The 26,721-nt window shown below is 43.7% G+C and overlaps 1 protein-coding gene across 3 annotated transcripts in view; it reads left to right on the top strand.

Annotated features, from left to right (window-relative positions):
* Window positions 1-26,721, top strand: part of SLC9A9 (solute carrier family 9 member A9) — a 531,610-nt gene that overhangs the window by 1,689 nt on the left and 503,200 nt on the right. For all 3 annotated transcript variants that reach the window (XM_079101085.1, XM_079101084.1, XM_079101086.1), the window contains exon 2: window positions 16,118-16,320. In XM_079101085.1, the coding sequence (XP_078957211.1) occupies window positions 16,118-16,320 (203 nt within the window). The remainder of the gene's footprint in view (window positions 1-16,117; window positions 16,321-26,721) is intronic.

Here is a 26,721-nt window from a genome sequence, read left to right as displayed (position 1 = left end):
ATCATCAGTGGACCAGAATCTTTCTGTCTTGACTAATAAATAATTGACAAGGGTATAGGATGGAATCTGAGAAGCCCGAAACAAGTGTGGCATCATGTCAGAGGGCTATAGATACCTTAGCAAAACACCACAGATTTAAGATTATCCATCTTCATTAGATAGAAAGAGTTCTTCAAAACCCTAATTTGCCAAAACCCTGACTCATTTATCAATTTCAGCTTAACTATGGTAGGTAGATAGGTAAAACTGATTAAATTTCTGATTAAATTTTGGTGACTTACTAGAATTCAGATGTATTTCGTATTCATAACACAGAAAGTGAACTTGGAAAATTCCAGATTACCTTTCATCCTCAAGAACTCCATAAGATATTTTAAAACTATAAAATATGAGTGCATTGTGCATTATTGTTGAGAGAGCATTTCTTTAAGTTGCTATTCTTAAAGCAGTTTAGGCTTAAAGGCTATAAATGTGGAATTAAGTTGGGCTATCTAATTTCTGTCTTTCATGAACTTTTTTATGTGAAAGCTATTGAAAGCAAGTTCTGAACCAGTGCAATATAAAAATATTATAAAAATTAGGAATATATATACATATGTGTTCATATATGTACATATATTCCATTAATCGGATTTTGAGTATCTTTGAGTTATCTGGAACTACATAAATCAATGAAAAAAAAATGTTATCTTAGTGTTGCTTAATTTTTATTGTTTGAATCATAACTGTGGGAATTTAAGGGGATCTTCTTCAGCTTCTTCATTTTTCGGAGGTAGATACTGAATCTCAGCAAAGTGAAGTCACTTCCCCAAACCAAATAGCCACGCATGGTGGAGTCAGAATGTGTTAATAAAAAATGTTCATTTTCATTGTGCAGCACAGTCTCTGCATACTGTCCCTATGGATGGCATTGGTGACTTCTTGTATGTCTTCTTCAGGGGTGATCTAAATGTTATATCTGAAGTGTTCATTAGGGACTTTCTGTCGGTGATGTGATAAAATAGTCTGAAACTACACACAACAGAGGAAGAAGAGGAACTCTAACACACACTTTTTTACTCATGAGGGGACAGGAGATGCCAAGTGACTTAAATTGCCCAGTTTTGTAAATGAACTTGGAATTCATAGATGAGGAAGAAGCCTTAGAGAACATAAGCCCAACATCCTCCTTTTGCAGACATGGAATTAAAGACTCGGAGGGGTGAAGGTCATGTCGTTACTTAGCTGCTGAGCTGGGCGTCCACCCATATCTCTTTACTAAAAGATGCTGAGAATCTTAAAAACATGTATATTCTTCTAGTGACCTTCCAGGAGGGAGGATATGTCTCTGCCATCCAGATGCTTACTCCTACTGTTTACCCTCTCAAGATTGGTCCTCTTTTCCAGGAGTTCCCCAGCTCCCCCCCCCCCAAAAAAAAATGAAATTTCAGGATAAAACTCTACATATCTCTTTTTCCATCTGAGGATGGAACACTAGCTTTTTGCAGAAGCTCTGCTGAGGGCATGTGGATAACCAATGAGAAAGAAAGAAAGCCAACTACATTTGCAAGTTGGGCTTTTAAATTTCCCTTTTCAAGGAGATGACATTTAAGAGAAGACTGTGACTCACCGTCTCTGCCATGCAGACTTGTAATGCAGCATGGGGGGTGTTGGGGTCCTGCTCCTAACGCTTATCCAGAGCTTGCCTAATGGCTGCCTGACTTCTGGCGGGGGGGCTGTCTTTGCTCTCATCCACTCTTGGTGTATTGTGTTGTTTGCCCCATGTCAAAAAACAGAAGTATTTTCCCAAAGCACCAAATTTCCCGTAATCTCTCTGCCCAGCCCACCATCTGCTCTTCCCCTGGCATTCAGCTGACATGTGTCAAATGTCCTTTAGAGGACTTCACAGATGTTGATATATTTAACCAGAATGGTTGGGAATCCAGTTTAAAATTTCCAGGGATCAAAGACTTAGAAAATGAGCAGTTAGAGAAAAATGATGGGAAAAGCGACCACACAGAAGGTGCTCTTTTACAGTTATTGTTAAAAACAACTCTTAAGTTGTTAACTTTAAAATATCTCACAAAAGGTAGAACAAAGAAAAAATGTGCATGGTGATTAACTTGTCTCTGAGTTGATTGGAAATAAATCTGATAGTCCAAATACAGGTAATGACTTATATAAAAAATAGCTTTTCTCTCATTATAGAATGCTTTTAAAAATTAGTGGCAGCTTTATTTTTTGCTTCACCAGGGATACTAATGGGTACTTGTTTCTCCTGAAATTCCATAGCACTTACTATTTCAAAATTGAAGGGATAGATTCCATAACTGGTTTAAAATATAACCCATGGTGATATTCATTTAAACTGGACTAAAAGCCTGAATGAGTATTAATGGTCAAAATATTGATTGACGGCAGCTGGTGCACTTAGCGCTGTTCACTTAGGGCTCATATCCCTGCTTCATGTTCATCAAAGAAAAATTGCTCCTTGCTCCCTGATAGCTTTAAGAATTGCATTATATTTCACTGGGGACTGCCACACTTTTCTAATGCTGTGTATTTGAGGGTTGGAATCTGAGCTAGGGACTAAGCTACTTAAATGTCTTAGAATTCTGCCTTTGGCTTCAGGGTCTGGCTGCATAAGAGACCATCTGAATTCTCGCAGAAATTTTGCTCACAGTTTACTGGGCACAAAGGAAATTTCAAGCCACAAAGTTTAGATTTTGGATTCATTCAACTATGTCACACTGAAGCGTTGTCTGACCCTTTTAAGAGAATGCTTAACTAAAGCTTAATAGGGCCAATTTGATTTACTCCACAGCACAGTTTTTTCAAAGTTTAAAGAAAATACAGTGAATCATCAGGGTTATATAAGCTATCTTCCTGCAACATCTTCTGCAGGCATTAATTTCATGCTCACTCTCCTCAGAGGCTCCTTGGGATAAAATTGGATTGTTGGGCATGATGTGTCTCCACCATACTGATCCAATTTACCAGCCTCCAGCTTGGCCCTGCACCTGACTTCCAGGCCCACAGGAAATGTTGACTACACTTCACTCCCTTCCCCTAGCTTGGAAGGTCCTTCTGAGACTCTGCACTCTTCAGACATGGCATGCTCTGTGGAGAAAGCACTGGTGCACTCTTTGAGATCTGAGGGTTTTTAACTGCAATGATATTTTTCTCAGTAATTGTCAGATGTATTACTTTGGGCAAGTGACATAACTTCTGACCTTAATTTTCTCATCCATAAAATGGGGAGGAAACGATCAACACCACTAAGATTCCCAAGTCCTTCAAAACTCAGGCCAAGACTGACGTCACCCATCTCCCTCTTTCCACTGCCCCAACCCAAACCAGCAGCTTGCTTCCCAGAGCCTAGTAGCCAATGATATCCAATTCTTTCTCCTGGACAGAATTTTCTTTAGCATTATTCCATCAGTTCTTCCAGCCCTGATCTGATTTTCAGGTGAGTGCTCAGTCAGTCCTGTGGAATTCCTGTCAGGAAGGCGAAAAGAATGTTCTACCCTCAGCAGGAACAGTGAGGGATGCCTTACTCATAAAAACCAGAGTCCTGCTCTCCCTTTTGGTGATAAGAACTGATTTTAGGAGCTTCACACATCTGGACAGGGTTTTCCACTGGTTTTAGTTTGGCTGTAGAGTGTTTACCAAATTAAGGATGAAATAGTGGAAGCTCTGAAGGCGTTTTTTTTTTTTTTCTCTGTAGGGTTTCCAAAGTTGATTTTTAATAAAAGTACCTCAGTATTCTAACTAAAGAAATCACCTGTCTTTCTGAGATTCTGACTCTCAAAGTTACTGCAGAGGAAGCTTTGCCACCGACTGTTCTGATGACTCTAGGGTTCGCCTCCCAGGCTGAAAAGGCACTGAGGACCCACAACAAGAAAATGAATTTGCAATTCAAATTGTCCATGTGGACACTGTCTGTAATCTAAATGAAATTAAAGTTATGTGGTTAATGGTGCAGCAACAGGGAGAACTAACATGCTTCTCCAACACCTATTATACCACAAAGTTGATAGATTCTGATGAGGATACTAATGCAATTAGCATTTATGAGCTAAACTACACTGTTGTAAGTATTTTACATACATTAACTCATTTAATCCTCACAATTATCACTGTTTCCACGTTTCTTGTTGGTGCATTACAGTTGTGCATACCGGTGGGATTTGTTGTATTCGCACATGCACACAATTTAGCAATATAATTTGACCAATATCTTTCCCCAGTATGGCTCCTTCCCCTCTCCATCCCCCTCTGGATCCCTTTCTTCTTCTATGCTACTGATCTCCCTTTGGTTTTCATGAGATCCCCCTCCCTGCCCCCGCCACCTCTCTTTCCCTTTTCCTCTCTGACTTCCACCTGAGAGAAGGCATAGGACCCTTGATCTTCTGAGTTTGGACTATTTCACAAAAAGTAATACTCTTTAGTTCCACTTATTTTCCTGCAAATGACATAATTTCAATTTTCTTTTCTTTTCCTTTTTTTTTTTTGGTACCAGGAATCGAAACCAGGGGTGCTCAACCACTGAGCCACATCCCCAGCCCTTTTTTATATATTATTATTTAGAAAGAGGGTCTCACTGAGTTGCTTAGGGCCTCGCTAAGTTGCTGAGGCTGGCTTTGAACTTGTGATCCTCCTGCCTCAGCCTCCCAAGCTTCTGTGATTACAGGTGTGCGCCACTGGGCCTGGCAATTTCATTTTTCTTTATGACTGAATTAAACTCCATTGTGTATATATGCACCACATTTCCTTGATCCATTTATCTATAGACACCTATCGACATATCCATAGTTTGGCTATTGTGAATTATGCTGCTATAAACATGGGTATGCATGTAACACTGTAGGATAATGACTGTCATTCTTTAGGATAAACACCAGGAAGTGGCAGAGCTGGGTCATATGATGGTGCTTTCTGGTCTTTTGAGGAAACTCCATCCTAATTTCCATAGTGGTTGTGCTAATTTATAGCCCCACCAATAGTGTAAAAGTGTTCCTTTTCTCCCATATTCTCCCCAGAATGTTATCATTTATATTCCTGATGACTGCCATTCTGATTGTTGTGAGACAAAATCTCAGTGTAGTTTTGATTTGCATTTCCCTAATTGCTAATGATGTAGAACAATTTTTTAAATTTATTTGTTGGCCATTTTTATGTCTTCCTTTTGTGAAGTATCTGTTTAATTCATTTGCCCATTTAAACTGGGTTTTTTTTTTTTTTTTGGTGTTAAGTTTTTTGAGTCCCTTCTGTGTTCTAGATATTAATTCTCTGTCAGAAGAGTTGCTAACAAAGATTTCTCTCCCATTCTGTGGGTTCTTTCTTCATGTTCTTAATTGTTTGCTTTGCTGAACAGAAGCTTTTTAATTTGATGTCTTCCCATATATTAACCCTTGACTTTATTTCCTGAGCTTTAGGGGTGTTATTGAGAAAGTCACTGCCTGTGCCTAAAGGCTAGAGTACAACAGACTTTTTTTTTTAAGATAGGGAAACTGAGGCACCAGAAAATTAAGTAACTTTCTCAAAGTCACACATGTACTAAACACCAGGGCTGGAATTCCTACCTTGATAGTTTGGTTCCATGTGACCACTTGAGATCACAAAGCTGGGAGAGAGAGAGAGAGAGAGAACATGTGAAAGAGGAGTATTAACATTTTCGTGTCACAGACGAGGAGAGTGGCCCCTAAAGACATAAGTCACTGGTGACCAATGGGCTGTGCTCCAATCTCAGAGCTATAAAACCCATGTTCTCTCCCCTATTTTACACATTTAACCCTCAAATCATTGCTGTTATTTAATAAATGTCTATTCCATGTCAGGCGATGGTGCCTTAGAACGTTCACAGAAAAAATAGAAATGGAAACTTGAAAAATTGGCAGGTTGGCCAAGGCTGCCCAGGGTAATTGCAAGTGAGTGACCTCACAGGTTGGCCACTGTGGTTCCTCCTCCATCTGGTCACGGAGTCGGGGGTGGGGTGGTCGGGCGGCTTTGTGAAGCTTCTCTTTACCTGGAAGCCACAGGGATGTTACATGGCCTGTAGCCAAAGGCCCCGCGTGGGAAACCGCAGGAGCAGGGCTAGAGAAGCCGGGGCTAAGACACCCCCCGGGCAGTGGTGAGGCTGCCTGGAACTGTTTGCCACCACCGGGGAAGGCGGTGTCCCCAGTTCATGGTCGTGCAGGTTTTAAAGGCCTGCTGTGATAGAATGGGCGTGGCGGGTACTGAGGATAGTTTGAGAAGGGACACTGGATCCACGTGAAGCGTGCCAAATGGGCTTTCAACGTGTGCTAGTTTGACCGAGTTGAAGTTTTGGAAGAGATTGAAAGCAGGATCATGAGTTATGTCTCAGGGATCCCAAAACTCTGACCCCTGTGTGCAGGAGGACAAGGCGGTGTGGATTTTGATGGAGTTCCAAGACTGCAGCAATAACCATGGGGCAGGAGCCGTTGTCCCATAGGACAGTACTTCCCTGGGTATGGCTCCTGGCCTGTCAGATCCATGTCACCTGAAGTCTCATTAGAAAGACGAATATGTGGGCCCAGAGCTGGACAAACTGATCCAGAGACCCTGGGGGTGCGCCTGGTAGTCTGCACCTGAACACACCCAGGTGGTTCTGACACACTGAGATTGAGAGCGACTCACTCGGTGGCTTCTATTTCTCCAATCTTTGTTACTCTTCTGTGGTGAAGGGGTGTCTGGGAGGCCATCTTCCCGCACTGGAGAGTCCCCATTTCACTGTGCAACACTCTGTAATGTCCCCCCCACTGTTGCGTGTAAACCTTATGAAGTAAGAAGCCATTCGTTTAGTCAGTATGAACCTAGTTAGATATTTCTACCTCTCCTGTCAACTCTCGAAGATGGTTTTCAGGAAGGGTGTTAGCTTATGAATAAATTGGTGGCTGAGACAACTTCCCCAGAAAAGTTATCTACCATAGCATGTGAGAAATCCCCCAAAAAAGTGTGGATGTTGTGTGTATGTGTGTGTTGTGGGTTCTGTGTGTCTGTATGTGTACATGTGTGTGCTTGCAAGTATGTTGAATGTGTGTGTATATGTCTGGTGTGGGGTATGTGTGTGTGTGTGTGTGTGTGTGTGTGTGTGTGTGTGGCATCTGGTGTGCACAGGGTGAGAGGTGAATATGAGACTCCTACCTTGGAGAGGTGGTTGGAACTTTCTGGTATTTCTCACACGACTGGGTTCCATCAGAAGACAGAAGCTTTGAAGGAGAAATGGCCTCATAGACCACTTTCCTCCTTGGTGCCTAATGAGGCATCTTTCTGGCAGGTGCCACAGACCTATTCTAAAATCATTATGGGATTTTTTTTTTTTTTTTGCCACCAAAGCAGGTCCATAGTGAGCCAGCACACAGTAATAAATTCTGTGTCCCTCTCAGCAACACCCATGCTTTCTTTTAATCCTTTGAATTTAGGTTGGTAGGAGGGCAGACAAAGAACAAAGGCCCTAAACAGCCAGAAGGCATTGTGTATTTTTAGTGTTGGTTGCAACCCTGACTAATCTCAGGGTAAAGCGAAGCTGCTGCAAAGGAAAATGTCAGGAAACACATTCAGACATTTGAGATTCAATGCTGTTATCTTTCATTTTATGTTTTTGGTATGGGGATTGAACCTGGGGTGCTTAGCCACAGAGCCACATCCCCAGTCCTTTTATTTTTTTTGTTTTGAGACAGGGTCTTGCTAAGTTGCTTAGGGCCTCACTGAGTTGCCGAGGCCGGCCTTGAACTTTTGGTTCTCCTGCCTCAGCCTCCCCAGCTGCTGGAATTATAGGAATGTGCCACCCTGCCTAGCATCCTGTCATCTTTTTTTTTTTTATTAAAAATCATAAATTTACATAGGGCAATGTTGTTTGATTCATTCTGTTATTTTTTCCCTTCTCCCCACCCCTCCCACCCCTCTTTTCCCTCTATACAGTCCTTCCTTCCTCCATTCTTACTACCCTCCTTATCCCTAACCCTAAACCTAACCCTAGCCCTAACGCTAACCCCTCCTACCCTCCATTATATGTCCTCATCCGCTTATTAGCGAGATCATTCGTCCTTTCGTTTTTTGAGATTGGCTTATCTCACTTAGCATGATAGCCTCCAATTTCATCCATTTGCCTGCAAATGCCATAATTTTATCATTCTTCATGGCGGAGTAATATTCCATTATATATATGCCACAGTTTCTTTATCCATTCATCAACTGAAGGGTATCTAGGTTGGTTCCACAATCTGGCTATGGTGAATTGAGCAGCTATGAACATTAATGTGGCTGTATCTCTGTAGTATGCTGATTTTAAGTCCTTTGGGTATAGGCTAAGGAGTGGGATAGCTGGGTCAAATGGTGGTTCCATTCCAAGCTTTCTGAGGAATCTCCATACTGCTTTCCAGAGTGGCTGCACTAATTTGCAACCCCACCAGCAATGTATGAGTGTACCTTTTTCCCCACATCCTCGCCAACACCTATTGTTGCTTGTGTTCTTGATAATCGCCATTCTAATTGGGGTGAGATGAAATCTTAGGGTAGTTTTGATTTGCATTTCTCTTATTACTAGAGATCTGTTGATTGCTTGTAGATCTTCTTCTGTGATGTGTCTGTTCATTTCCTTAGCCCATTTGTTGATTGGATTGTTTGTATTCTTGGTGTAGAGTTTTTTGAGTTCTTTATAGATTCTGGAAATTAGTTCTCTATCTGAAGTATGAGTGGCAAAGATATTCTCCCACTCTGTAGGCTCTCTCTTCACATTACTGATAGTTTCCTTTGCTGAGAGAAAGCTTTTTAGTTTGAATCTATCCCAGTTGTTCATTCTTGCTTTTATTTCTTGGGCTATGGGAGTCCTGTTAAGGAAGTCTGGTCCTAAGCCAACAAGGTGAAGATTTGGACCTACTTTTTCTTCTATAAGATGCAGAGTCTCTGGTCTGATTCCGAGGTCCTTGATCTATTTTGAGTTGAGTTTTGTGCAGGTTGAGAGATAGGGGTTTAATTTCATTCTGTTGCATATGGTTTTCCAGTTTTCCCAGCACCATTTATTGAAAAGGCTATCTTTTCTCCATTGCATATTTTTGGCACCTTTGTCTAGTATGAGAAAATTGTATTTATTTGGGTTTGTGTCCGTGTCCTCTATTCTGTACCATTGATCTACCTGTCTATTTTGGTACCAATACCATGCCGTTTTTGTTACTATTGCTTTGTAATAGAGTTGAAGATCTGGTATTGTGATACCCCCTGCTTCGCTCTTAAAATGAGTATTCGAACAAAGACTTTGACAAGATGGGAAGAGGATGGGTCAATATCAAATAGAAAGTTTAAAATTTTGGAGAGACAATGAAAAGCTGATATTTGTTAATATTATCTTACACAGCATCACATGTCCAGTGGTCGACTTTCTTGGGTAATTTGTCATACCTTGCTTACTGCATGGCCACATGTGAATCCCTAGTTCATTTTTTTAAATACAAATGACTGAAATCAGAGCATCACAGATCAACTGCCTTGAAGACTCTCCCCTTGTGGAAAGTCCCCTGATGGTGAAGAACACCGAGTTTTGTTTTATTCCTTTTATCTTGAAATTCCGCTCCCTTGTTGGGAATTGCCCTAAACCCGTATCCCCAGGTAACTCAATTCTCCTTGCTCTCTTCAAATAATTGTGTCAGATGCTGTTTCCTCTGCTCCAAGACAGAGCCGACCAGCCTCCCTACAAGGAGCCACTCAGTTCTTTTTGGGGACCTTCTCGCCAACCACCTGGGCACTCTCCACTCCTGGGCTGTGCAGAGGCCCTTTGTCCCAGCTGCCCGGGCAACCAGCCACCTTGCCTGATGTCCTGGTTAGCACTGCACCTGGGGACCTCTGAGGGCTCCTTCACGCCCTCTCTCTGCCCAGTGAACTCCTGAACATTCCTAAGAACGTCGTCTGGGAAGCTCTCTCACCACTCTGTGAGGTGCAGTGGGTCTTCCCTTGAGGGTTCCTTAGGACATTTTTCTTAAAAAAAAAAAAAAAAAAAGGAGCTTTTTTTTGTCTATTAAGATGCAATTAGTTGCAAGTAACAGAAACCCTGGCTCTTAGACACTGATAATGACCTTTCTTCTCTCCCGTAACTCAGAGAGGAGTCGACTTCAGGCCTGCTTGATTGGCAGCCTCCTATTACCTATTACCAGCCAGGGCCCAGGTCCTCTCCCCTTCCCTGCCCTGCCACTCTCAGGGCTGACTTCAACCTCAGGCTGGCAGTGAGGTGGGTGTGGCGGTCCCCATGTCCTCACCAGGCCCAGTGCCTTTCTGAGAAAGAAGAGAGCTCATCCTCCTGTCTCTCTCTCAGCATATCAAGACTTTTCTAAGAAGCCGCCGGCGGGATTCCCTTTGCTGCTCACAGACTAAAATGGGATCACAGGCCCATTCCAGAACCAGTTCTCTGCAAGGGGCATGAGCACACCCTGGAGTTGAGAGGTCAACTTACCTGAGCGCAGGTGTGGGGAGGCTGGACGGCTGAGACCTCAGGGTTTTACTGGGTAAAGGGAGGGTGGGTGCTGGCTAGCCCTGAGTAGTGTCGATACACTTACCAGGTGGAAATATGATATCATGTCCTACTACCTGGTTTCGGGATTCATTTTCCTGCTTAGGAAAGGGGCACTGACTCCTTTAATCTAGATTATTCTTGGGTGCCGCTCAATGGGTTCAGAGTGAAAGAGCGACGGAACTCAGTTCTTCGGATCTTCACGTGTAACTGCATTTGCGTGAGGCTCCTAACGTCTTCAGAAGCTCTGTGGCATTTGAACGCACACCTGCACCATGGCCTAGCTCCCCGCATGTGCATGGGGGGCCCTGTGCTCTGTGCAGCTGCAGGGAAGCACCACTCCTGGACAAAGAATCCGAAGGGAGGGATCTGGAGCTGGGCGGGGCCATGCAGAGGGCACCCTGGAAAGGGAATGCACGCAGTCAATGTTGACCAGAGTCGGAGAGGCCTTACCGCTCCTATGTTTTAACCAGCAGTCCACAATCTGAGAGCTGCTTTAGAAAAGAGAGTCTCCATTATGGTTTGGATATGCAGTATACTCCCCACTCCATGTGATGGGTTAGCTGATGCAAGAATGTCCAGAGATGAGATGATCAGATTAGGAAAGATATAACCTCATTGGTGGGTTAATCCATCAAATGGATCCATATTTTAAATGCACTCTTGGGTGGTAACAGTAGGCTGGTCGGGCAAGGCTAGAGGAAGCAGGTCACTGGGAACATGGCCTTGGAGATTATACTTTGTCCCTGGCTCCTTGTTCTCTCTCTCCCTCTCTCTCACTTTCAGGCCCAGAGCAATGGCCAACCATGGACTGAACCTCTGAAACCATGAGCCCCCAATAAACTTTTCTTCCTCTAAGTTGTACTTTTCAGGCATTTTTGTCACAGCAACAAAAAACTGACCGACACACCATTGAAGTTCCTGTCAAGGGGAACCGGCTAGAAAACGTAGGCTTGTTACAAGGAGACCAGTGCACCTTATTCTCAGTGGAAATTAGGACCACAGGATTAGGAAGGAGGAAGTGGGTTGGTAGGTTAAGATATTCTAATGTTTTAGAATGTTTTGTCTTCATTTTTTTATGATTCCCACAACTCCTAAAGCAAAGCTCTATGTCTGCATCTGAAAGCAGAATGCATGGAGCAGGAATGTGGATGTACAGTGTGGACCACGAGGGGAGATCCGATCCGGAAGGACAGAACTCAGTGCGGCAAGAGCCCCCAGGCTGCTTCCTCTTCCTTCCTTCCTCCCTCCCTCTTCCTGCTCTGATAAACATCATGGCATCAACTGCATGTTAGGCACCTGCCAGTTGACAGTGATACTGAACGCTCTTCAAGGACAGGAACATGGTAGTATTTGTTGGGATGTCCCTTAGTTGTGACACTTAAAAATGTTGGTAACTGATGCCACAGAGGATCCTTGACTTCTTAACTCCAGAGGAATCTGGTGACTTGGAGAAAGTTCCGCTGTGATTCTGCCTAAGGTGTTTGTCTTCTCTAGAGGAGAGAAGAGTGACTCAGGACAACAGTCTTATTGGATAGCAGGAAACAAAGCCAGGTCTGTGAAGCAACGCTGGACAACATACGTCCTGGTAAAACGGGTTCCTAACCTGTGTGGTTCAAGTTGGAAGTGTGGTAAGAACTGGAATATGAAGGATCAGTGAGCAAGTCCATCAGAGCACGGGGGAACCTTCTAGAATAGTGGATGCTTCGGGGATGTAGTCTATAGCCCAAGCTCCAGGGGAGGGAGCTCAGTGTTCCCTAGAGAGCAGGTCCACCGTGCTGCCACCCTCGATGACTTGAAGGAGCTGGGGAAGCACCTGGACTGGAGTCTGTCTGGAGAAGTCAACGCCAACAGCCAGTAAGGGATAGGTCTCAGGAGTGTCCTACGTGCGGGGATCCCAACCTGGGGCCAGGGCTGTGGGCACACATATTGGATAGGTACCGCTTTACTGGGCGCAGGCTGGCTCCCCTTCTCTCCTAGCAAGTTGGGTTCTGTTTTCCAGGTTTACCAATTATATTGGGGTTTGGGTTTGTGGCCATGGCACCCCGTCTGTCTGTCCTTTTGGGCAAAATGGATTGGTGCTTTCTTTGTCTGTATCTTTGAGTGTGCATCAAACAACCCCTCCTCATTTAGAATCTTCTTCCTCTTCGCAGCAGGGGTGCACACGTGGGCCCCTGGCTATGTTAACAAGTGTGCTTTGGTGCTAAGGTTTCCACTGGCCCTTTCGACCCTCGGGGTTTGGGAACAAGTTGGGGTTTGGATCAACCAAGAAGCAGAGGCTGAAAGAGGATAGTTATCAAAAAAGATTCTGGAAAACATGTTTGAGAGGAAGTGGGAGGGAGACTGAGGATGCGGTGACAGCTGTCATAGCTCTGTGCAGGCCCAGTGCTGGCGGAGATGGGGAAAGAAAAGGGCAGGAAATCCTTAGGTTGTAGTGTATTTTAAAGAATGGTCTGGTGAGGCCTATGGGGTGACCTTGAGCCTTGAATGTCCTTCACCCGAGTCCCTAGCTCCCTGCCTTAGAGTGCCGGCTGTGCACAGGCATTGGCTGGGAACGGGTGGAAGTCTCTGTGTGGATGTGGGGTGGACTCTGGAGAACACTGGCTGATTGCACTGCTTGCAATAGAAGATCTGAGCGATGCCTTTTTATGGCTATGACGTCTGGTCACTTCTGGCTCTAATCTGCCTCCTCCGTTTACTTCCGAGTGCTCCTTCTTGAAGGCTGGAACCAGAGCTGGCCAGTGGGCCAGGCAGGGCCATTTCCATCTTGAGGCCTTGTCACACTAGGTACTAGGAACTTGCACGATGACTTAGACTTGCTTTCCCTACTTGGGAAGTGACAGTGCACACTTCACGTTTACTTCTGGTGAGCTCGTCGGAAGAGTTTTGCAAAACTAAGTGACACATCTATGGAGAGTTTCAAATGACATTAATATAGGTTCTTTCCACGCAGAACCCCTGCAGATACCATCTTGTACTTCCTTTCCTCGTATCCCGCAGGAGGAGGAAAAGCGGTTAACAGTGTCACTCTCGTACCTGCTTAATAACTGTTAGGAAATGGGTATTCAAAAGAGGTCTTCTTACTCAAGTACCTTGAGCCACCTGGAGGGTGGGTGGTGGCCCTTCCTGCCCTCTCCTGACTGATTATACTGTAACCATCTCACACTGTGCATAGCAAGGCAGCCACTGTCCTGTGGTGGACCTTTTGCTCAGGGAATGCTAGGTGTCTTTTCTAGCCTACAGAGGTTAGGATACAGTATTTCTTTCTTTCTTTCTTTTTTTTTTTTTTTTAATTTTTCTGTGTTCTAATTAGCTGTACATAATTGTAGAATGCATTCATACATTTTGATAGATCATACATAAACAGAGTATACAGTATTTCTAGCTGTTATGGGATGGGCCAAACACTGAAGCAGGAATATGTAAGATAAAAATATCCTAAATGCATTCTACTGTCATGAACAACTATTTAGAACAAATAAAATCAAAAAATCAAAAAAATATTTTTGGAAGAAATTTGTTTTCATTCTTACTTCTCACTCTGATTTATTCTCCTCATTGTTACCCAAGTGGTAGTTCTTACATGAAAATCTGATTTTTTGTACCCTCCTGCCTAAAATTTTTCAATACTTCTGCTTTATCATTGGACTTCTTTTTAATCAACATCTTTTAGCAGGACAGAGGAGTCTTGTGGCCTAGACATTCTCTCTCTCTCCCTCTCTCTCTCTCCCTCTCTCTCTCTCCCTCTCTCTCTCTCTCTCTCTCTCTCTCTCTCTCTCTCTCTCTCTCTCTCTCTCTCTCTCTCTCTCTTTCCTTCTTTCTCTCCACTTATTTTCTTCTTATATCACTAGTTGACTCCCCAAATGCACCCATCCAAAGCCCTCTGTATTTATGCACTGTCACTTGGATTACTATTAGCGATTGCTCGCACAGCAACGCCAGCATATCATTGACTTCATACAACAGAAGCTACTCTTCACGTACATAATTGTCCAGGGCCAGTACTCCTGGTTGGTAGATGGCATCCCTCCTCCCAGATTCTCAGGGACCTGCTGTTTCCATTGAGCAACTCCTTCTGCCTTCAGAGCCTTTGATTTCTTCCATCCAGGGAGGGGGACAGGAGGGAACATCCGAGCACTTCTGCAGTGCTGCAACCCAGAAAGACAGCTACTGCGTTTGCTTCTATTCCATTGGTGAGAATGGACCAGATGCAAAGCAGCCAGCAGACATCCCTGCTGAGCAGCCTGTTCCCGGCAGGCATTCTGTAGAGGACTAGGTCTCAGGAACGTCCAGCTGTCTGGTATTACGTATTGCCACCCACACATGCATCCTGGATCCCAACTCCATGATCAGCTTGCTTTGGCAAATCTTCTGTCACCTTTTAAGAGTCATCTCACAGTTGCATAATTCCAAGGGTTCAGAGTGTCTCCTCTGTGTAACCTCTAGCGCCTCCCGCTGCCAGGACAGCAAGGGTCATGCTGTCTTCTAATTGTTTATGGGTCTCCACTTACATAAATTTGAGCATTCATGGGACTGACCATTTTTATTTTAAATCTATAAATGTCAGGCACAAAACACACACCTAACAAATGTTTTATTAGGGAAGTAAAAGGTTATTAGATTTTTGGATTTGTAGGAGAAAGGTAAAAACTCCAAAATTGGGCATTTTTATTAAAGAGTGAACTGTGAATTATATATCAATCCTAACTTTAAATTGAGGGCTGCTTGGGCCTCTGACATTTCTTTGCTGTTTGTTAATAAATCCATATTTAGAGAGTTCACAGTTACCAGGTTACCATGAGAAACCTACCAGAGTTTATAAATATGAAAGCCAAGGATTGTCACTTGGGTTGTCCTCTTCATGAAAAGCAAAGTTCTGGCATTAGAAGGAATTTGGATGTGGGTAAGCAGAATCCTGATTAAAAATTGTTTGAAATATTAGAGAATCTATTATATTGCATAAAAGAGGTCTAGAACTAGGATAACTTTAGAGTGGGCTGGTTGTTCCAGTGGCTCAGAGATGTCATTCAGGACCTGAGGTCTGGCTGTATATTATTCCTACCATCCCCAATATTCTGACTGTGTCCTTGGACTGGATTGCCTCATGGTCTTAAGATAGCTTCCAGCAAAAATGGAGAAAATATTACCTTAGACATGTCTTTATGGGGAGAAGAGGAGCCCCCCATGGAATACACATGCTTCCTTTTGGTCTGAAGGGCTCATTGAGAGAGGTGCTGATCTGCAGACCAGAGCTCTCCCAGGGCAATGCCATCTCCTGATCAGTTAGATTACTCTGTGTCTATCACAGAGCAAAGGTTTTTGTGAAATATGTGGATGGATAGAAGAGGTAATGGGCCCTATATACAAAATTTGTGGGCCCATTAGGAAGAAAAATCATGGGAATTCACGTTGAGTGTTCTAGAAAGTGTCTGCTACAAATATTTTAACGGTACATTCAATTGAGTCGGTATCAATGAGTAAGCAATTTTCTAAACTAGGCAACGATCCCACTTTCTCCTGCCACTTTAAAGGTTCCAAATCATCTATTTAAAAGGATCCAGTAGTGACTATTTTAGATTGTCTTCCCCCAATACAATTATTTGTTCTTTGTTTTAGGACTCATAATGGGATTAATTTTGCGATACGCTACGGCACCGACTGACATTGAAAGTGGAACCGTCTATGACTGTGGAAAACTGGCCTTCAGTCCTTCTACCCTGCTGGTTAATATCACTGACCAAGTTTATGAATATAAGTACAAGAGAGAAATAAGTCAGCACAACATCAGTCCTCACCAGGGAAATGCTATACTTGAAAAGGTAAGTGTCCTGTTGGGTGGTTGGGACTCGTATTTTGTTTTTCCATATAATTAATCGTATCACATGTGAGCCTCCATATGTAATATGTTCACATGCACATATATGTTCTTTATGACTGTCCTAGTGGGGACATTTAATTGACTAAGGTGTCAATCTTGAATTATATGTATTCTTATTATAAACTCAGTGTCAATATTTTTCCCTAGAAGCTGGGAAAGTTTCTTAGTTTTTAAATTAATTAATTAGGTACTAGGGATTGAACCTAGGGGTGCTTTACTACTAAGCTACTTCCATAGCTCTTATTTATTTATTTAATTTTGAGACAGAGTCTCACTAAGTTGGTTAGCGTTTCACTAAGTTGCTGAGGCTGGCCTTGAATTTGTGATCCTCCTGCCTCAGCCTCCTCAGCTGCTGGGATTACAGGCAAGCAAGCACCACCACACCTGGCTGGGAAAGGTTTTTAATATAATTCTTTTGCAAGTCACAGTTCTGTTAAGTTTTTTTAAAAAAGATTTTTAAAAATCCAGCAGCTCTGTCTTTCCTGATACCCACTGCTCCTTTCACAGGAGTGTGTGTGTATGTGTATGTATGTGTGTGTGTGTGTCAAGTGTCATAGTATACATTGCCAGCTGGCTATTTGGTTCAAATCTCCCTTAAGCCAAAAGGAAAGTACAGAGGAATGAAAAGATTTTCTCTGCAAACCTTGATTTCGAAGGTTGGCTTTTGACTGCCCACACAAAATGCTGGCCACTTGTTTATAAATTCACTGACACATGGTCTCAAGAGATCTTGACTCCCATCAGCTCAATTAGAGATTCTTAGGAAAAACATTGTAAAATGACTCATTTTTTAAAAAAATGGTTTAGGGTCAGGCACAGTGATGCACAGCTATGGTCCTAGCAACTTAGGAGGCTGAGGCAGGAGGACTGCAGATTAAAAGCCCCGCCCGGGCAATGTAAGCAGACCCTGTCTCAAAATAAACTGAAAAAGGTTGAGGATACAGCTCAGCAGCAGAGCACTTGTCCAGCATGTATGAGGTGCTGATAGAAAGAGAAAAATAAAAAAGTAAAAAGCTTTTATTATTGCAACTTTGTTAACTGCTTTGGTTTCTGAAGGAGAACTTCCTCCTGTCCTCAGGACTTAGGGGCAGAAATGAGGTGAGATCACCTTTTGTGATGCCTTTTGTGTCCTGGATTAGCACTTGGAGCAGCGAGTTCCTTTTAACAAACAGGTGTGTGTCAGGAACCAGAACATCACCTGACTGACTTCAAATCCTGCTGGGTCGGAGCTGAGGTCTGTCTGATGTTGTGGAAGTGCATTCTATTGCTTTTATCCCACTCAGACTTAGTTTCCTTATTAAAATATACATTTTTTTTTTTTCTTTCCATTTTGAGAGGCTTGGGGATGTGGGTGAGGTCCTGGGTCTGCCTTTTCTCCTCATTCAAGATGAGTTATTTCTAGTAATTGTTTTCATATAATCTTCTACAGTTATTTTTCTACCTTAACTTCTTCAAGCACTTGGTTAGAACTCAGGAAAGTCAAACTAACTGTAATATTAAACAAAATTACACTTAGCTAAGAAAGTGAATTTAAGCACACAAAAATCAAGTTAAATCATATATTTCTTAAATCAACAGGAAAAATATCTAGATTTTATGTTTTGGATTCTTCTATGTGGTTCCTTTTTTTCACATAGATAATAGAAATTATCCAGAAATAAATAATTTTAAATGATCTTGTTAATAACATAGGATTTTGATTAAAAGATACTCTTTAGTTTTACCTTGATTAGAACCTAGACATAAATTATTTCTCTCTTCACTTTCCTGCCCATTTTTATCTGCATTTCTGCACAACACTGTTTCTCCAAACAGGCTGGTTCCCTCAAAGATGCTGATAATTGTCCCTGTAGCTCCAGCAATTTTGTTTTCTAACGGGCTTGCCAATAAATGCCTGATCTGAAACTTTGATACTCTTATTATTGACATATTGATTGCTTTAGCAGCAGCTAAAGTCAAAAGTTAGCTTTTCAAAAATTAAGCCAAGAGATGGAGAAAATATCTAAGATGCCAGGGATCTTCTGTTTTTGTTTTTTTGGTTTTGTTTTGTTTTGTTTTTCCAGTGGGTGAATTATGAGTTCTACACATAAAACGTTTTCCTGACCTTGAATGACTCGGGCATTTTCTGGGTAAACTTCTAAATCGTGTGACTCTGAGTTACAATCAGCATTTGTTGATTCAAGTATCTGGGGCTGGCAATAGGTGACTCAGCACCCAGAGCAAATCCTCCCCACCTGCTGGAGAGTAGGGGCTCCTCTGGCACACCTATGATATTAGATGACTTAGGGAGAAAGGACAGGTTTGTGAATGGCAGAGGATGTCTTGCTCCATATTGTTTATGTGCCAATGCTGGTGGAACTTAGCTGATCTAAAACAAATGGACAACCCCTAGCTTGACTTCTCCAGGGATTCTCTACGGCATGCAACTGCTCATATCAATCTGTCAGTCCATCTATGTTAGATGCAAAGAGATTCCAAAAGCAGGTCCATTTACTAGAAGACTTATAAGGGGGTAACATGGACCACACAGATATGCTATCACCTCTATAAGTTCCTGTGACTTCCCAAACCCCAACTTCTTATTTACTTTTTAACTGATACACAAAATTGTATATCAATGAGGTCCCATCACGTGTTTGTACGTGTGTACACTGTATAATGTTTAAATCAGGTTACACATATCTCCTCTCAAACACATATCGTTTCTTTGGGGTGAAAACAATCAGAATTGTTTTTTCTAGTTTTTTGGTTTTTTTTTTTTTGAGATACACAGTTCGTAACTGCTATCTATAGTCACCTGGCTTCAATAGCAAGCCAGGCCTCTTACTCCTCCCTAACTGCATCTCAGTGCCCATCGGTCACCAGTACCCCCCTCCCTACCCTTTGGTAACCGCCATTCTATGCTCTACTTCTATGAGATCAAATTTCCTATTTTTCTTTTATTTTGATTCATTGTACGCAAATGAGGTACAACTGTTTTTTCTCCAGTTCTACACGAAGTAGAGTCTCACCATTTGTGTAATCATACATGTACATAGAGTAATGATGTTTGTCTCATTCTGTTATTTTTCCTTCCCCTCCCCCCTCCCCACCCCTCTTTTTCCTCTATATAATCCATCCTTCCTCCATTCTTGCCTCCCTTCTACCCCCACACCCCCTGTTATGTATCATCGTTCACTTATTAGAGAAATCATTCGGCCTTTGGTTTTTTGGAATTGGCTTATCTCACTTAGTATGATATTTTCCAACTGCATCCATTTACCTGCAAGTGTCATAATTTTATTCTTCTTTAATGGCTGAGTAATATTCCACTGTGTATAAATACCACAGTTTCTTTATCCATTCATCGATTGAAGGGCATCTAGGTTGGTTCCACAATCTGGCTATTGTGAATTGAGCTACTATAAACATTGATGTGACTGCGTCACTGTAGTAAGCTAATTTTAAGTCTTTGGGTATAAACCGAGGAGTGGGATAGGTGGGTCAAATGGTGGGCCTATTCTAAGTTCTCTAAGGAATCTCTATACCACTTTCCAGAGTGGCTGCACTAATTTGCAACCCCACCATCGAAGTATGAGTGTACCTTTATCCCCACATCCTCGCCAACACTTATTGTTGCTTGAAAATTTCTTATTTGTAAAGTGTGGAGACTTAAAACCCATTTTGTAGGATTGTGTTAGTTTAAATGAGATGATGCGTGTAAAGTGCCTGGTATCACCCTGCTGCCACTGCCACCTGCCCTACCACCACCACTGTCACCACTGCACTGTCACCACCAGTGCCCTGTCCCTTCTACTGCCTCCACAAGGGAGGTTTCCGCCACCAATGAAACCACTCCTGTCTGAATGCTTAGGTCAGCGATGAATAAAATTGTATTTGTTTCGTTCATTTATTTAACATCCACTTGAGAGACGGTATCAGTGGATATCACGTGCCTGTTTATGATTCAGTTCTGAATTGTCGCATATGGATTGTGAAGACGCTGAGAATTTACAGAGCGGTGGTCACGGACCCTTGAGTTTGTTAGGGAGGCTCACTGGAGGATGTGGCGCTGGGGGTGTGCCTTCCACAGGCAGCAGGAAGTGGGCCCAGAAAGGCCACTGGGGCAGGACGGACTGGCGGTTAGATGACAGAGTGTGGCCCTCCAGATAAGAAGGGAAGAGAACTTTTGTGAAGGCTGGACACTCTGGGTCCTCAGAGCCTGCTTGATTCATGGCAACAGTGGATGGAGAAGCTTCCACGATTCCAGGCTGTCAGGCTGGCTGGGAGAATATGTGGTCCCACAGTAAAAGGGAGGGGAAATTTTGAGGAAGGGGATGGGTGGAAATGACCCTGGATCTGCATCTAGAGAGCACCTTACATAGAGCAGGAGGGGACTCTGGACTCATTCCGTCGAACCTCGTCTTTTTAGAGATGATCAGAACAAGACCTTACGCACTAACGTTGATTTAAGTCATGGTCTTAATCCATTTGCGCTTTGAAGTCATTTGGAAAGCTGGAAAACACCCCAGTGCCTATGTTCTGCCCCTAGAGCTTGGACTTAACTGGATTAGGGAAGCAGCCTCAGCTTTGGGTTTTCAGAGAATTCCAAGGTGTTTCTAATGAGCAGACAAGTTTGGGGTCCATGGATTTAAGTCCTTTATTACCTTAAGTGAACAGGTTGAGGAGAGAGATGGTACTTTGTGCTTCCCCTGCCCCCACCCCTTCCTCCTGTTGATCTACCAGCCTCTTCTGTTCCAACTCACTGAGACATTTCTTGCTTCAAGATCTCTGCACATGTCTTTCTTTGTGTCTGAAATGGTCTTGCTCCTTCCAAAATCAGGCTCCTCTGTCTCTAGAAGTCTTGACCGGCAGACTTGCCAGTCAGAGAGTGCTTGCCCCATAACATTCTCACGCTCTATCCTCCCTCGACCTCTCAGCCTCTCTCCTCTTTACTTTCAAAGTACTTAGCAGCATCTAAAATTCTGTATGTTTTCTTGCTTTTTGTTTATTATCATCCTTACCTTGTTTGCTTGTCCACTCCTTAGTAAACTTCACAAAGGCAAGGACTATGCCTCTTTATTGACCAATGTATCCCCAAAGCCACTCATGGTGCCTCATGCCAATAATTACTTGTTGAATGAATAAATAACTGAGTGAGTCTGAGAGGTTGGCAGAGCACACACAGCTAGAGAAATAGGTAATACGTGAAAATCAACACATTGAATTTGGTAGAATTGTAGTTCCTTGGATGTTGACTGCTTAAATCTAAGTTGTTCTCTAATGTTAGTTGTGTATATGTAGATAATAAATTACCATTTGAAAAATTAAATGATGGGTTCAGACTCCCCTGACTGGCAGGCAGAGGCGGAGCCAGCGGGGTCTCAGATGAAGCACTGGATCCTGAGGCCTGAGGAGTGGTTTATGGTACCCCCACCCGCCCGCTACTGGACAGGCCCTCCAAAGGCCCATGGACAGAGAAGGGGAGGGTGTCTGGGGCTGAGGCCTAGGAGAGTTCTCAGATGCACAGGTAGCCAAGGAAGACCAGGGCTGGAAAGAGTGGAGACTGTCACAGTTCAGGAAGAGACCCAGCACAGCAGACACCTAGAAGCCATGCTAGGGCTTCCCTGGGTCCTTTTCCTTTGTGGTATAAATTCAAGGGAGCATTTGCCCTTTGTTTTCACTAGTTACCAGATTTGAAAATGAGGTTTACTCTTAGTTAAAAGAATGTAGTTTCGAGACTTGGATGAAATGCCTGACTTCAGGATTTGGAGAGGCTGGGGTGAATTCCTATGCTGTGTCATCTCCTCTTGGAAGATTCTGTAAGAGGACATGTATTTCTGGGATGGTTAGGCACTGATGTGCTTGGAAGCAGAACGAGGCTCCACAGTTCCATGAGTGTTTTCCAATAAGAAGGTATAAAACTGGAAAGCACGCGAGCTGTTGGCACTGACATAGGCCGCGATGCACCACGACTTGATGGCACGTAGAAACGTACGAAGATTTCAGGAAATACCACACGCCAAGCTTGTTTTGCTCATGCTCAACACAGATAAAAATGTAGAAAAGAAATTGTTTTTCACTTAAAAGATTGGAGAAATCAGCATTATATAGATTATGAGCGAATGATGAACTCCAAATCACCTCCTGCAAGGATAAAACTAGACCCTGTTGCTCTGAATCCAACTCTTCCATGTTTCCAGTACATTTGCCAAGTTGTTCTGTGGATCCAAGATGTCCTCACCAAGTCTTAGCCCCGTGGGGCCAATATTCTATTACACAATGGCTTCACAAATGTCAATCTGTTATGTAATATTTAGGACTATGAAGTATTTCTGAATTTACAATAGAAAGTTCAAAACTTGTTTTAAAGAGCAGCTGATAAAACAAAAAGCAAACTTCACCTATTACTGATGCTTTCCTTTATCTGTTCTTTCAACACAAGTGGTTTCAGTGGGTCTCATCAGTTATGATTCTGAAGGAAAAGCCAATTTCAAGGAGTGCAATAGTAAATCAGAGAAACACACAGTATACAAAGAAGTGAATAAGTAACACTAAACTGCAGTACCGGAGGGAAAAAGGCACTCGGAAGGGAACAGTCCCCAGGCATGGTGGCACATGCCTGTAATCCTTGGCTCCGAGGCTGAGGCAGAAGGATCTCAAGTTCAAAGGCAGACTCAGCAAAAGCTGAGGGGACGTGATTGGCTTGTGATAGCTTTGACCCAATCAGTGAATTTTCCCCTGATGGGATTAACTGACTGAGGCAGGTTGGGTGTGGCTGGAGGAGGTGGGGCATTGGGGGCGTGGCTGTTGGGTACATATTTGTATCTGGCAAGTGGAGACCTCCTCCCTCTCCCTCTCCCTCTCCCTCTCCCTCTCCCTCTCCCTCTCCCCACTCCCCTGCCCCCCTCCCCCTCCCCCTCTCCCTCCCTCTCCCTCCCTCTCTCTCTCCCTCTCCCTCTCCCTCTCCTTTCTGATCATCATGTGAGCTGCCCCCCCCCACTCTTCTGCCATGTGGTTCAGCCTCACCTTGAATCCTGAAGATGGAGTCTGCTGTCTATGGATTGAGACCTCTTTTACAATTGTCAGCAGGTCTTTTAGTCCCAGCCAAAAAAAAAAAAAAAAGCTGACTTCAACACACAGGGCTGGACATGAATAAGACCTTGGTTGTGGAAGCCTGAACGCAGGTTGAGCATGTGCACTCGTTCGTGGTCAGCGGAAGGGTGGGATGCTAAGGAATGGAGGAGATCCTTAGGCTACTGTGTCCAGCAAAGACAGAGGAAGCCCGGGGCAGGCAGAGGAGAAGGAAGAAGGAAGACCACAAGGGTTGGGACCATCTAGGCCCAAGGAGGAAGTGGGAGGAAAAGCGTCCTCTGCTCCCCTGGTCTTGTGGGTTCACAGAAAGGGGAGGGAGCAGGCCTGCCGCTGTTACCGTTTGGGAGCAGGAGCTGGTTTGCGGGGGCGAGCCACAGTATGGCTTCAGCTGGAGTGGCTCTCCTCCCTGCCTTCTCCTCACTGATTTGGCACGTCCATGTTCACAGTATCGAGGTGGGAAGGTCAGCAGGCCATTTGCAGGGAAGGACTTGCAGACCTAGTACATTTTCAAAAGGTCGTCAGCACAGTTAAATTTATACTTCCTTTCACTCATAAATCAGTTGACTATAGTGGACACAGTCAAAGGAACTGCCCAGTGGAAATGTCGCCACATCTTCCCTTCCTATGTGAAAAGTGTCGTTCGGATGGTAAGGCATTATCTTTGAGCAATCTATCCTATTTTTTCAATAACAAGAATCTTCCAGGCTACAAATAATAAAGTCAGCAGTGCTCACATCAATTGTGTTGATAATACCAAATATTTTAGGATATTATTTAAAGAAACACTATGGAAATAGCCAATCATAGGACTTGGTCATTTTGTTTTTTGCCACATTAAATACATTAAATGAAATGTCTTGATTTTCCTCACTGTCCAACATTTCCTGAAGGTGATTTTTTTGACTTCCTGTGGCTCCTGATTTTAATTCTCATGTATTTATCTGTAAACTACTTTCCAGTCTTTCTCTCTACTTGCTTATCCTAGCCACAGAAGCCAGGACCGAGTTCTTCCGGTAACAGGAACAGCTTGATCAGGGGTGTCATCGTACCATGAGATAAATATGTGCAGCTAACACTGGAAAACTCTTGGGAAGGAAAAAGAAAGGCCTGGAAAGAAATCTCTTTTAAAACTTTTCTAGACATGCTGAGGGAAAGCAAGCATGGGATGATAAATGGGCAGCCAGGTTTTGAAGAACTTTTGTGGGATGCTCTCAAGTGGAATGCATTCTAAGCCTCTGTTCTGCGGAGATCGGTGCTTTGTGATTTCTATTTCCCTATCCTGACAAGTCTTGGCGCTTAGCACATGAGATGGTCCCAGAGAATCGCAAGCTTGGCAGTGGACAGGATGAGGCTGTTTGGACAGACTGAGCTGCTTTCAATCCTAACCCTTTTCTAAGAGATCAGATGTTAATAAAGAAACTTAAAATGTATTTCTTTTCACTGTTTTCTTCCACCTTCATTCAACTTCCTTTGCAGACAGTTGGCCTGCACGAGGACCACAGAATCATCCCAAGACTCTAAACATTCCATTAGGTTCCAGTGTCATCACTGAACAAGGCAGATGTTCTTACTCACTGAGTCATACAACAAATACTTATTTGTTGAGAATGCTCCATATGCCAGGCATTTGTTTTAAGTGACTGTAATCAAGTCTCTGTCTTCATGCAACTTCAATTTTAGGGGAGAGAGAGCCACAGGACAGCTCAGCACCAGCCTATGTAATCTAATGTCACGTGAAGACATGTGCTACCAGAGCAGAGTTAGCAACATGGGAAGATGAAGCAAAGGGTATCGAGAGGCAGAGATGGCCTTACCAGGCAGGGGGAGCTGGAGCAGACACCCACATGAAGTGCACAGCGAGCCATACAGAGTTCTGGAAGGGAAGACTTTCAAAGCAGACGGTACAAATACGTAACATCAGGTCCCGTTGCTGCCTGGAAATCTTTTTCCTTTTCCTTTCTTTCCCTTCTTCCCTTCTTCCCTTCTTCCCTCCCTCCTTCCCTCCCTCCGTCCCTCCCTCCCTCCCTCCCTCCCTTCTTTCTTTCTTTCTTTCTTTCTTTCTTTCTTTCTTTCTTTCTTTCTTTCTTTCTTTCTTTCTTTCTTTCTTTCATGTATCGATATTCCCAGATCATTTTGTCTATAGAGACTTTTTTTTATTTTTGTATTTTGGTACTGGGGATTGAACTCAGGGTCACTCGACCACTGAGTCACATCCCCAACCCATTTTTAAATTTTATTTAGAGACATGGTCTCACTGAGTTTCTTAGGGCCTCACTTTTGCTGAGGCTGGCTTTGAACTCACAATCTTCCTGCCTCAGCCTCCCCAGCTGCTGGGACCTGTGCCACCATGCCCAGCATTGTCTACACAGACTTTAAGAGAACATCCTTGTTGTGGCAGATAAAGGTCAAGAAGAGAGAGGTCAACTTGCAGGGTTCCCTCTCCAAATATAAAGTAGGGAGAGTTTAGGGAATCCCCTCCCGCCTGCAATGTTCCTGGTGTTCCCAGAGAAGGCTGTAGGATACGGGGCGCTGAAATTGGGCTCTCTGCTCCCCGTCACCTCATCTTCCTTCCCTGCCTTCTTCACAGCTCATCCTCAGGACTCGTGTTCTGAGGAAACGCATCCCTTGAATTTTGGGGTGTAGCGGGGAGGGGATTGTGTTCCAAACAACTGTCTGATTTTATTTCCTCAAGACAAAACCAGTGACTCCAAGCAATGTGAAGGCTGTTGGTGGCAACGGTCTCTGGTCTGCCATGTGACTTGGACACCACGGATCTCTCACATTCACCGTTGGCTGGGGAAGGAAGGGCATCTTGTGGGAGTGCATGGATGGGCTGGACCCTGGGGTCACATGGGGTCAGGAGAGAGGGGCTGCGGCAGCAAAGGGAATGGCTTCTCAGGGAGAGTTTTGCCTTTAGATCCCAGAGAATATCACACACTTCCCCAGGGAGAAACAACTGGGGGTTTCTCCATCTCCCCATGACCCTGCCTTCTCACCATTGCCTGATCCTGCGCCATCTTGAGACGTGAAGAACTTGCTGGTGGTTCTTGGGCTTTTGCAGCTTGACCATGTGCAGAAACTCAGGGCTTCGTCCATCTGTCGGCACATCTGCCTACTTCCAGAGGGGCTTAAAATGGTAGCTCAGACAGGAGGTGCCAGAACCAGGAGAGCCAGAGCAGCGGAGCTTACTGTGGATCAGTGCTTCAGAGTGCAGGCCTCATGGTGCAGGCTTCCATAGCTCTTGGGGGAGGGAGCGGGTGGCCGGAGA

The sequence above is a fragment of the Sciurus vulgaris genome, assembly GCF_902686455.1.
Source record: "Sciurus vulgaris genome assembly, chromosome: 10".
Classification (NCBI taxonomy): Eukaryota; Metazoa; Chordata; class Mammalia; order Rodentia; family Sciuridae; genus Sciurus; species Sciurus vulgaris.
This window is presented reverse-complemented; position numbering and strand designations above follow the sequence as displayed.